General features: G+C 41.7%; 1 protein-coding gene across 6 annotated transcripts in view; it reads left to right on the top strand.

The window, feature by feature from the left end:
• GNB1L (G protein subunit beta 1 like) overlaps positions 1-12887 on the top strand; it is a 38405-nt gene that overhangs the window by 16573 nt on the left and 8945 nt on the right. For 5 of the 6 annotated variants that reach the window (XR_002120318.2, XR_002120316.2, XR_002120317.2 and 2 more), the window contains exons 2-6: positions 1645-1812; positions 2015-2140; positions 3868-4030; positions 7764-7862; positions 12472-12708. Coding sequence is in view for 3 of the 6 variants with exons in the window: in XM_019620959.2 (XP_019476504.1) it covers positions 1697-1812; positions 2015-2140; positions 3868-4030; positions 7764-7862; positions 12472-12708 (741 nt within the window). In the remaining 3 variants the exon portion in view is untranslated. The remainder of the gene's footprint in view (positions 1-1644; positions 1813-2014; positions 2141-3867; positions 4031-7763; positions 7863-12471; positions 12709-12887) is intronic. The other variant, XM_019620961.2, reaches the window with a different exon arrangement.

Genomic DNA, 12887 nt, shown 5'->3' with positions numbered 1-12887 from the left:
GAAGTGCAGCATGGCAGAACTGCTGTCTGTCAGCATCAGCACACCGCTGTGTGTTTTGTTATGCCTGTGAGGGAGCAGGGAGTGCTGAGCCCCTCGGTGCTGTGGGTGTACTGCAGTAACTTACGGGATGCTCCTGTGTGTCTGCAGGAACTGGTGGGTCCTTTATGGGGGTTTATAAGGCATCACAAAATGTCGATCCATTTAAGTTCTCCTGGGACTTTTTGCTGGCTCAGGTACCTGAGAGCAAGAATTTATCAAAAGTTCTGAAGTGATTTGTCCAGGCTCGTGGATATAGAAGGCAACACAGATGCATTTTTATAGTTCAGCACTTGCAGAAAGATGAATGAGGCACTTAAGACTGTCATACTGCTGTTCATTTGTTGACTCATGATAGGAAGTAGTAAGAAGTCATTTCATATGCTCAATAAAAAAACAATATGGACTTAATATTAAGCCCCATTTCAAAATTCACATACCTGAATTGCAAAAAAAACAAAAACAAAAAACAAAAACAAACAAACAAAAACAACAACACCAAACCAAACAGAAACAAAACAACCAAGCAAAGAACCTGGCTCCAGAGAGCAAAAAGTTGCTTCATTTGCTTTAAATGGAACTTTTGTTTTAACAATGGAGGTTGTTTTGGTTTTTGTTTTGCTGTAGCCAGTCTGAAGATTTTTCTGAGGCGCTGCCCTTGTAAAGACATGCACTTGCAGTGTCTGCCTGATGCCAGATAAAACCCTTCCCATAGGCAGGCACACAGTTGTGGTCTGTCAGCAAAACTTCTGTGTCAGTAATTGGAAAAATGCTATTAAAAACAACCTGCCCAGTAATCCCAACCTGCTTTGTCTTCCTTGCTCAGTGCACAGACTCAGTGTTGTTCCACCCTTTAGAAGGACCAGCTCCTCTGACAAGCTGCCAGCTATTGTTTTTGTGGCTCCACACAGTGTTGTTTTGAGGGTGACAGCACACTGCTGTCCCAAGGCGACCTTCTGTGACAAAATTCAGGATTAGAGCACAGGTGAAGCATGTTCCTGACGGGTGTTCAGAGCTGGAGCTCACCATGCCAACCCCGTGGAGTAAAATGTTTAACTCAATTCTAGGTAGTGTGAAATAATGTGTTTCTTCTTTCAAGTAACCATGCTTGGAACCAGAAGCTGAAGCAATGGGGAGAGGTGGCAGCCTTGTGTAAAAACGATCATAGCTCAGATCTCGTCTGAAATTCTTTTCACTTGACATATATACTGCAGTGCTTTTCTGTAAATGGTTGTGGTTAGAAAGCACAAACAGAGCATTTGATGGTGAAGAAAGGGAAAGACTTTCCAGAAGGATAAGTGGAAGGATAAATTATTGCATCCAGTTTCTTGCGTTTAGTATCTGTTCCTTTTTGCAGCAGAGAGAACAGCTGAACAGTTCTGTGTTTACAGGGATATGTATGCACATGGCCAACTCGGCAACCACTAAGCTTAGAAGGAAACCACCACCTAATGTCAGCACGCAGATTGGGTGGCTGCTCAATCACTCAAAGCTAAGAGGAATTACTTCCAAAGGATTGTATGTTACCAATTACCAATATTAGATGTTACTTCTACGAAAAGCTAATGTCTTGATCCAAAAATATTTACAGTTGTAACTTCCCTGCAGGCTGCCCTGCCCTCCATGGTATCCGTGTCGTTTTGCTCTCCCAGTTGCTCGGATGGCGCAGCCACCTCCAGACCCACGCTTTGTGCTCAGAGGTACCGGTGCTGCTGTCCACGCGCTGCGTTTCTCCTGCGGAGGTGAAGAACCTGCCGTCCCCATTCTCTTCTCTGGGTAAGTAAATCTGGATTTCTGGCTAAGCTGAGCATTGTACAGACATTTCCTTTTAAAATAAAGGATGTTGTTTAGATAACCAACAAAATGCGTGGCTGGTGAATGATGGGTCTGTTGTCTTGGTACGTGTAACTTCCAGCTGGGGGAAAAAGAAGGGGAGGAGGTATTGGACTGTCTTATCAGCATCTGTTATTGCTGCCAGGTCTGAGAATGGGTTTATCCATGTCTGGAACCTGAAAACTCACAGAGTGGACGCTACCCTGGATGGCCATGGAAGAAAATCTGTCTACTGGTTGGAAACGATGGATAGTAAAGACAGGCTCCTGAGGTAAGTGAGGCAGGCAAAAAGAAGTGAAAATTATTTTTGTTCCTGTTATGTACCTGAGTTAAAAAAAAAACAAAAACAAAAACAACAACAACAAAAAAACATAAAGAGCGGGAATATTTTATTTTTGGAGTCACTGATAGCCTCTCCAACACATACAGAAAATGTACAGAAGTACAAATAACCCAGAATTACTATGACCAGTTAATTTCTTCATGATTCACATGAGTCTGCATTGCAGTGTGACTACATGTGTATCATAAAGAAATTAATTGTACCATTTTTCATTGTAATTTCATAGTGTCCTTATTACTGACATCAGGTGAAGTTTCTGCTTAAAGGAAATGGATTTGAAGTTAGGTGCTTCACAACTGTTTCTCAGGGAAGATCAAATCTGGTACAGTATACAAATTGTGAGGAGAAGGAGAAAAAGGGGAAGAGAAGAAGCGGAGATGGGAGAATGGTGCGAAATGAGCAGGAATGCTGAGCTGCACGCCCATGTTGCAAAACGCCCGTGTTCTCATTTAGGAAGGGAAGGTTGGGAAGATTTGTGTACCTTGGATTAGACAGGTGATCTGAGCGGAGTGGATGCCAAAGTGTCTGTATGACGAGGAGGTGTTCTGACACGTTTATCTAGAGAAGACATCTCTTATAATACACAGTGGAACTCATTAGCATTTATATTTGTTATCTACTTAAGTACAATTATCAACACTCTCCCCCATAAAATCCTATTGAATGAGTATTGTTTGTATTATTATAGAGCTTTTCATTACCTCTATTTTTGGTGTGTAACCGTTCATACAGCAGTGCAATTTTGGGACACTGTTTACCTGTATTTTTTGCTATTCTGCTCTAAATCACAGCAGTTTCTTGCAGTCCCACCACATTTTTGTATTCCTAGCACTATGTTTTCATAGTTTCCTATTCAGCTGAACAGCAGATGGGAGTTTCTGTACTGATGTTGAAGAAGCCCTAAATCAGTCAGATTTGCATCTACCTCTGTTTTGTTTACACGGTTCTGTCAAGCAATACTACTAATTCAAATAAGAAATGGATGAGGAATTTCTGATGGCCCCTTCTCCCAGGCAGTAACAGGATGGGTATCCTGTGCTGCTGTAGTTTAACTCCAAAACTGCTGCTTCTCCACAGCAATGTTTTGTTCCAGGGCAACTGGAGCTGGGTAAATACGTAGCAACCAATGCTGTGCGGTCTGACTGGCCTTCTTGGCCTTACTGTGTGGGAGCACATGGGCTTTCCCCCTGGGTCGAGGAGGTGTACGAGTCTGCTTCTGCATCTGGCTGTGTGAAGCTGGCCACTGAGTAACTCATTCCTTTACCTTTGTGGTCCTTCTTGTCTTGCTCTTTGTCTTTCAGCAGTCAACAAACCTGATCACTCTGTTTCACTGTTATGGTGAGAGAGTGTTAAATATGCTAATGTGTAGTATTCTTGTCATGAAAATTTTCAAATACTCATAAAAAAATCATAAATAGTTGCATATTTAAATAGTGTAACTGTGTTTGATGGAGTCTCTCCTGGTAAGAAAGCGTGGCTGACAGTGGGGGTGGTGTGTCTGACTCTCAGCTCCTCTCTCCTCCTGGTAGCTTTTGAAGCTTTACTAAGCTCAGTCCTTATTACGTATTAAAGTCCCAACTTTGAGATACTAAACTACAGGCAGGCAGGTTTCCTCAGTCCTACTGCTCACAGAACAACTTGCTTTATTGTAAAAGTCAAGGTCGTGACCAGAGGATCTGCCTGTGGGATTTAGCAGAGGGACGGACTGCAGTGATGGATTCTGTCTTCACGGAGAACGTGGGATTCTGCAGAAGCTCTCTGTTGAAGGTGGCACAGGGACGCTGGCTGATGGCCATGGCAGCCAAGACCCTGGAGGAGGTAGGAAATGCTTCTTTTTTCCGGTGCTTGGAACGTTGCTTAAATAAGAAAGTTTGGAAGGAGAAACATGGTTGCTTTCAAATCCGCTGCTCAAGAGGGGGCAGCACAAGGAACCTCCGGGGCTCCTAATCACCATTACCTGCCAGAAAAATGACTGAGTTATATAACTCATGCTCTAATAACAAGGATACCACCCCAAGTTTTGTGTAACATTTAAGTATTTGCAGCTGCCGATGGTCTTTCACGTGCAGGAGATTTGAAAGCTCCTGCGGTGCTGCTGCTGAATACTGTTAAAAGGGGAAAAGAGTCCTTCTGGGGAGCTAACAGTCAGAAGTCTGTCATCAGATGGCCGTACTCATCTGCTGTCTCTGGCTGGAAGTTGTGCCTGGTGAGAGGAGGGGAGGTGCAGGTGATTTGTAATGCGATATGTGGTCTTTCACCTCGGGCTAATTCTTTAACTGGTACTTTGGCTGGAAATAGTGGAATTACTATTAGCAGCAAGAGGTTTGCTCTGTTTGAAATAATTGTAGGGTTCACTTCAGTTCCTACTGTATACACCCACATTTCATACCCATTATCACAGCAGTCACTGACTGACAGCTTTGTTGGCATTTTCTACGTCTGTTTTGTGTAAATTGTATTTTTGTTTTCTTTGAAAGACTGCTTGAGGACATGATACAAAATTAAATTGATTCACATGCTTGACATTAAAATACCAAAAGTATGAAAAAAAAGAGGTGATATGAGTAAATAAAAGCAATATTGTAGCTAAATTGCAAGTTGTCCATAAGCATAGAAGATCACGAGCTTACCTGGACCATAGGATGCATATCTTGAAACTGAAAGTTACATTTTCTGTATACTAAGCAATATATGGGAATGGTGCCTGTATTGAGAGAAAATGTGGGCTCTTCAGTACTCAGAAGCTGAGGATATATGTAAGTACTTTGCTGGCCCACAGCCAGAATATTCAGCATTTTACAGAAGTGAGTAAGTCTGTAGAAACAGCCACTGTACCAGTAAATAAAACCATTCTCGGGCACATCTATTGTTCTGATCGAACGGAGAACTGCTTCCATTTTACAGAAGTGCTCAATGATATTTAACTTAAACCTGGAAAGTGCTGTCTTATATGAGGTGGAGAAGAACTTGTTTCAGGCAAAATGTGCACACACATTCTGTTCACAAAGAATTAAACAGTCATCCAGAGAGGAGCTGTTTTACCCCAGTGTCTCTTGCAATTCATCTCTGGTTTACTTTCATTTGTTTGCTTGGGCTTTGCAAGCTGGTAATGATTTGCTGTCTCCTGAGGTGAGAGTTCCTCTCTGTGTGTGAACTTGACACTGGAACTATGTCAGTTTTCAATAAATGCACATACATACGCTCCCATAACATACAGTGTTTCCAAATAGGCAGCACTGTGAGACACAGTACATTTGCAGCTTATGATTAAAATTAAGACTTAATAAGTGTTTATGCTTGGCTGGTGCCCAAAGAAGAGTAATTTTGTCTTAAAGCAGGTTCAGTCCATAAATAATGAGATCTGAACAGGCATTTATTTGTTCATGATTGCATTTAAATCACCAATTATGAGTTACATGCACTTTTCTTGCCAGTTTGCCAGAAACATGTTAAAAGCTTTATTAATGTGGAAAAGAAAAAGGGTGTGTTTCCTTGTGGCCAGTTTTAGCCACCCAGGAACACTATTAACCTCAGGCGAAGGAAAATCTTTCTCCTATTAAGCAAAACCAATATAAACACAGAACTTCAAGTTTTAGGTTACAGATGTCAAAATATATGAAATAGTATTTATTTCTAAGGCTCAGTTGTCTAATGCAGGCAATCTCTGGAACTGTCAGTCTAGCACAGGCAGCTCATGCCTGATTGCCTTCTGCAGAAAAAATCCTCTTCTCTGCTTTCCTTTGTCCTTTGCAAGCTCAACCATAGCCCTTGTAAGAGGTCTTTCCTTTTGAATCAGGATAAAATAAAGGAGTGGCTTTTTAAGAATTATTTTTAACCTGCAGAGATGCATTTATCCCAGTGCATTTATCTTTCCTTGCTAACTAAGTTACAGTCCTGGTTTTCTTGTAGTCTGGAAGACAATGCCCTCTGGGGAGCCAGTGATGAAAGGCACAAGATGAGAGTGGGTCACCTTCATATTTACAGCTGGTTTCCTCCAATAGCTAACTTGGTTGTTGTACTGATAGCAAGAAAGTTGCCAAGAGAAAAGAATCTTTTGTTAAGAGTGTAGCTGCAAAGAAGCAGAATTCCCAGATGCTCAAACTTTGGTCTGCACACTGCATGGCTCTGCTATAGCCTCCATCTGTCAAATCTGGAGAACAGTTTCCTGCTCCATTGCTAACTGGCTTTAGAAAATGCTCTGTATATTGTGTTTAGTACATCATTGACTTGCAGTCCTAGAGTGCAGCTGGCTTTTGGCAGGCTAGTTGACAATCTCTAGAAATAGGAAGATGTTCTGGCAAGCTTTGAACTAAAGGTATGGGATTGGAAAGCCATTGCAGCTGCCGCGGTCTTGATTGATGGTTCCCAGAGGAGCCATATTTGTTTAATACCTCATCTCAGATGCTTAAGGAAATTCACATGTCTTGGGCTGTCCAACAGCACTGTTGGGCCTTCGCACATTCTGAAATAATCCAGAGTGGCTGGCAATGCTGGATTTATCAAATATTTGAAGTCCTTTACTTTTATGAGATAATGTACGCTGTTGCTTATTTAATTAAAATAAAAGATCACCTCAGTGATTAAGTATGTGTCTGAGAAAGAGCAATACACACACACACACACACACACACACACACACACACACACACACACAGATATATATATATATAAAAGTGTCAAAAACTTGCTTCCAGGAACATAAGGTCTTTCTCTATAGTTCCAAGCTCAAGAATCAGCCCCAAGTAAGGCATTTCTGTGTCAGTCAAGAGACTAAAAACCTTCCAGTGCCAAACTGCAAAGGCAGACTCCCTGATCTTGCCTGCCATCGTCCTGCGGAGGAAATGAGCTACTTCTCTGGCAGAAGAAAGACTTTTGCCCCACTTTTTTTAAAGACAAACCCATAATTCATTGCCTTCAGCGCAAGCAAAAGTAGGGGCTGCTACACAGAGAGCAGGTGTTAAGCACAGTATTACCTGACCCTATTCAAAGCAGGGTCAGACAGCACTGTGGTAGAAATACTAGTATGCTGTCGGTGCTCCAGCCTGCACTGAGCAGATGATTTGGGGGTGTTAAGTTAACCAGTGAATAAAAGTCCACTCAGATATATACGGTGGCTGTGTATCCACACAAGCTCTGTATCACCGTGCCAGAACAGAAGAGACAATAGAAGTGTCCACAACTGAATATACAAAAAAAACTTCGCTATGAAGATGCAGAAAGGGGAAAGAAGCAGGGAAGTGTTTTCAGACTAAGCTGTCTGCATTCTTACCTGTTGTAATGCACATCACCTACTCTAAAGAAGTCAGAAGAGATAATAGAGCAGTGGAAGAAGATGAAGTTACCTTCTAGCACTTCTGTCTGGTCTTTCATAAAGCTGCTTACCTGTAGATTCCCCTACAGCTTCAACCTAACATGTATTCCCCAGTTTCCTCCAGACAGCTTTTTACTGGAAGCACTTACACTAGCCTTAATCACTTTAAAAGACTTGTGTTTTTAGCAGCAGGATTTCGACCTGGAGCATGACCAAATACTCTTGTTTTCCTGATGTCAGGTTCAGGTTTTGGAGCTACCATCCAAGACGTCGGTCTGTACCTTGAAGCCAGAGATGGGTGCCAAGCTGGGCATGCCCATGTGTCTGAAGTTATGGCAGGTAAGGCAAGAGCTCCCGCTAATTGTGAAATGTTTTCCCTGTGATTCATTTTATATGAAGCACATGAATCTTTCTTCACTTGGATTTTGATTTATTATCAAACCAATCAAGTAATTATACTATTAAAGGGGGGAAAGATTTGTGAACATCGTTAATGTAACTTTCAGAGCTCTCCAAGCTTTAATGGAACATTTGCAAATACTTAGGGTAAGCTTTATATCCTTAGGATAGGTACAGTTTTTGCATCAATCAAGAGGAAAAATGAGTGACTTACTGAAACCAGTTGTTTGATACAGCTTCTTGCCTTATTAATGATGAGAAACGATTGGGTTACTTAAAAACAGTGATTTTAATGGTAGGTTACATTCACTTTAATGCCCTCAGGATAAGGAAGCACTCTATGAACATTCCTGTTACCAGCATACAATAGGAACAAATATTTATGGTTGTACTGGCTTTGAACTAAAAGGTAAATAAAAACAGCTAATTAAAACAACAAAACAAAAAATAAACAACAAAAAAGTACATTTGCAGAGCACTTAGCCAGTGGTGCTTATGGGATGCCAGCAGTGAAAGGCAATTAGCACAAGAAGGCGGCAGTAGAGAGAGAAAGGAGTTCAGGAGGTGGGCTTTAAATCCCCCAAAATTAGTTGCAGTGCAGATTCTCTGCTTTACTCCCTGACCACTGACAGGTACAGGTCTGCAGCACCATCTGAGCTGATTTCAACCACATGATTCCCTTCAGTTTCATCTGAGGATTTGTATTGGTTTCAGCTGCAGAAAGTACTGATCAGCTGTGCATTTGAGGCATTACTGTCTTCACTCGGGGCCTGAACTGGGTGAAGTGCAGAGGAATTCAGTTGCTGGTATCAAGGAAAAGTAGGAGAGGCCACAGTGTAAGTCCCGTGGTGGAATAGCTGGGGGGAAAAAAGGCAAGTAGACTAATTAGGTTTTCATTAAACAAAGTTTATTCTAAAAAGGCAGTTGGTACTCAAGGAAATGAATGTGGCTTTCTGTGGCCCGGACATATTTTAACAAGATGAAGATAATTGAGGGAATGTACAGTGTTTAAAATTTTGTTGCCCCTACAAACAGTTCTCTTTCTCGCCATGTTTCTCACATGAACTAATACTGCTGATCCTCTAGGAAGCAGAGCAGGTGCAGAGTTTTGTTTTTTAAATAAGATTTTAATTCTGTTGTCAGTAGGGATAAAGGATAAGACTGGGAATTGGGAGAAGTTACCACAACTTCCTAGACTGCAACAGGCAAGGACAGTTGCAGTCTCACACTTACTCTTTTATTCTTTTTTTTTTTTTTATTCTTTTACAAATGTGTTCAACTCAGTTCAAAGGCACAGGGGAGGAGGATACTGTTTCAGGGCAAGTAATTATTGTGGTGTACCAAAGTGCTGCTCTGTGTTCTGTTTTGTGGTTTGACTAAGTGGGTCGCTGAGCAACCCTGTAACCATAAAAGCAGGACACCAGCTAACCCAGCTGTACCCTTCCTGAATAGAGGCAGCTCAGGATTTCTTTGTACCTCACCACGCTGGGCAGTGTGGACGTACCCAGGAGATGAGCACTCCCCGGCCCATCGCTTACGGGCAACACGCTGCCGAAGGGACTATTTGCTGCTTATGGCACAGCAAGTTAACAAGCTGAAGAACAGACTGACACAGAGAAAGCTACATAATGGTGTGTAGGCTGCTGGTCAGCAGGAGCTTGGGGACTATCAGAGCTGTGGATGATATTTTTCTGCTTTCCATTTTTAGGAAAAGCCACGTACCAGGGATACAGGGCATCTTACTAGCAGTAGCATGAACTGGGAACTCTCACATATACACAGTAGACTTAAGATGAAGCTTATGTTAGGCTTGTGGATCAAGCCAACTCGCTGCTTCTAAGCAGTTTAAAGATACCAACATTTTATTTGGTTGTTCTGAAACTTTTTCTTTCCTCTCATTTGACTCTAAGTATGTCCTTGACTAACTCACTGCGCTCGTTCATTTTTTTCTTTTCTCTTTTGAAGGCTCACAATCTTAAATACATTGTTCCTTCAGCTTCACACCTTTCTGCTATTACTAATTGGGTGGGGTAAGGATTTGCAGAAGTAAATACAGTCTTCCCTTCATTTTCTGTGCTCTTTGGGGAAGGCATCATGTTGCATAACGGCGCAAACAAAATAATTCAATGGGAACAATACATGTAGAAACTGGAAATGCAGAGTTATTACTTTATATAAACTATAGCAATTATTCTTGTTGAGCTGACAGCAGATCACCTTCTCTTCCTTCCTTGACAGTTATCCAAATGCAACATCAAACTGCTCTGTTTAGGAAGAATGATGATTTGTAATTTAAATTTTCCACTGACACCAGAACATGGCTGGCAAAGTCGTTTCTCCAGAAGTGTCCATTATTAACAGCTGAAATAAGTGGGCTGTTGTGAAGCACTGCTTGATAAGTCCAGGCGTCAGACTGAGAGCTTCTCCAATCTTTCAATAGCTGTTATTAAGTTCAGGTATATGTATTCATTAAAATATTACACGCTTGAGCATGTCAGGAAGGAGAAGTACAGGAGGCCTTGATTTCACAGAAAAAAACACTTGCTTTTTAAAACAGACCAATCTCTCACTGCAAACTCCGTTTTTCAAATTAAGTTGAGATACCTGCAGCAGAAAGAGAAATGTTTCTGCTTGGCATTTGCTGTGATGCTGGAGCAGCCACTGATAGGTGATGAGCACCACAACGCTTGGCCATGCTGTTCTGAGGCAGAAGGCCCGACTCTGCCCATCTGATCTTGTTTTGTTGGGCAAGGAAAGTCTGACCATCCACAAAGCCCTGGGCTTCCAGAAGAGCAATGAGCTCACAGAAGAGCAGTGCAGTAATAGCTCTTCTCAGCTTTCTGTCCAAACTGGGGGCTTTCTTAAACTTAATGTACCTATAAAATACTTTGTTTTTTTTCTTTAAAATTCATTTTAATTCAGATTTTTATTCTTGTTTTCCCCCAACATTTAAAAAAAAGAACATTCTCCATCCAAAATACCTAATAATTTAACATTGTGAACTTGCATACATTTGACAGGTATTCTTTGCTCTGATGTTATTTTAACAAATAATAAAAAAAAAAAGATTGTGCCCACATCTGGCCAAAGCAAGGTCCCTGCCTCTTCCAAAAAAAAGAACCTTGAAGTAAGGAATGAGACTCATACAGGATTTGAGGTGTGGGCAGACCTGCGTTGCTTCCTTATTTTAAGGAGCAGTTTTGTTCCCTGCATGGTAAGATTTATTCCTCATTTAAACGGTTCTTTGGGCTGGGTAAATCTGAAAAAGAAGACAGTGCTTTTACTCAGCAGTCTTGTTACCCAGACCACCCATCTCTTGTTGGCTTAATTCCCCCTAGAACAAATAATAACCCGTGGGAGAACAGACTGGACCATGAATAGAGGTGGTGAGCTCTTGGTCAGTGCAGGCTTGTATCGTGCCACTGACAGCAAGTCCATTTGAAGGACCTCATTCAATCATGCGATGCCAATAAAAACTTTTTTTATAAGCATCCTTTAACTCGAGTTTGTTTCCAATACTAAACAACGGAATCCCATAGGATCAGGCCAGGTTTGGAAATAACTGAATGAGCTATTGGATGCATTTTGTAGGTTGCGGTGTCCCTGCAGGAGGTGGTCATAATCCCAATGTCTATTTTGGTGGGTCGTCCCTCTCCTTTTAAATAAATAACTGCCAACAAATGCTTGTTATTTAGTTGCTTTTCATTCGGGATTTGCATCTTCACTCACATAGCCAGTTAGTGCTTACAGGGTCATTAGTCTTTGGCTGGAGCGATGATGAATATTTTCCTTAACTGTGACATGTAATCCAGTAATGTTCCCCTCTTTGAGTTATTTCAGAGGCTTAAATAAATTAGGTGTCTGCCCAGGGTGCCGTGCCCTTTGGCCTGTGACATCATTAATCAAAATAGCCTTCAGTTGGTTACAGTGGGACTCGGGCGCCTGTTAACCCCTTGGTGACTCACCCAGAGATCCCTGAAGAGGTTTGGTGTTCATCTTTATGCACTGCAGTGCACGTAAGTAAGCAGTCCATGTGTGCACCCCTGCTTTGGCAGCGTGCAGCTGCCCTGGCACGTGGCACTTCTTTCAGTGCCCACATGGTTCTGCACAGCTTGTTGCTAAGTCTGTTGCTCTATTTTTTTATTTCTTATTTTTCTAAGAATTGCAATGAACTTTAGGCCATGAGTTAAAGCTTCAGAAACTTCAGGCAGTCTTTTTGCAAGTGATGTACAGGGTTGTAAATTGGACTTTCAGTAATCTTCTATGTGTGTATATATACATGCATGCATTAGATATCTACTACATACGTCGAGTATAAAATGTTGTATGTTGATACGGAAGCTGAGTGCTTGTCAGCAGTTGGTTGGTAATGCTGTTAGTAGAAGTGGTGGAAACACAGAGATGTGTCCTTCCTGGTAGCACTGACAGTTAAACTTCTAAACTCTTCACTATTACACCTGTCAGCATTTTCATTTATTTTCTTGATGCTTGATCTAAAACCTAGTTGGAGGTGATAATTTCACAAACAGACTGCTCACTTTTCAAACAGTTTTATTTTTCTCTTGGTCAGGGCAGCTGTGGCTCACAACCATCACTTCTGGCTGGCTACGAAGATGGATCAGTGCTCCTTTGGAATTTGTCAACAGGAAAAGTGTTGAGCCAACTTATTTGCCACCAGGAGCCGGTGATGAGCCTTGACTTTGACTCAGAGAGGGCCAAAGGGATCTCGGGCTCATCCGAAAAGGTGCTTAGCATCTGGAGCCTCAATGAGCAACAGAACCTGCAGGTCAGTGCCGCTGGCCCTCCAGTGTCATTTATCCCACTTTGCACTAACAGTTTGATAGACTAAAAAATTATTTAGTCATGGAGAAGAGTTGTTGCAGACCTCTAGCTAATTAATCACAGACTGGTTAGAATGCTTGTGCTATGTGACTAGACTTAACAAAGGATGGTGAGGATTTAAAA

This window comes from Meleagris gallopavo, chromosome 17 (assembly GCF_000146605.3).
Source record: "Meleagris gallopavo isolate NT-WF06-2002-E0010 breed Aviagen turkey brand Nicholas breeding stock chromosome 17, Turkey_5.1, whole genome shotgun sequence".
Taxonomy (NCBI): Eukaryota; Metazoa; Chordata; class Aves; order Galliformes; family Phasianidae; genus Meleagris; species Meleagris gallopavo.
Note: the sequence above shows the minus strand (reverse complement) of the source record. Positions and strands in the feature narration are given on the sequence as shown.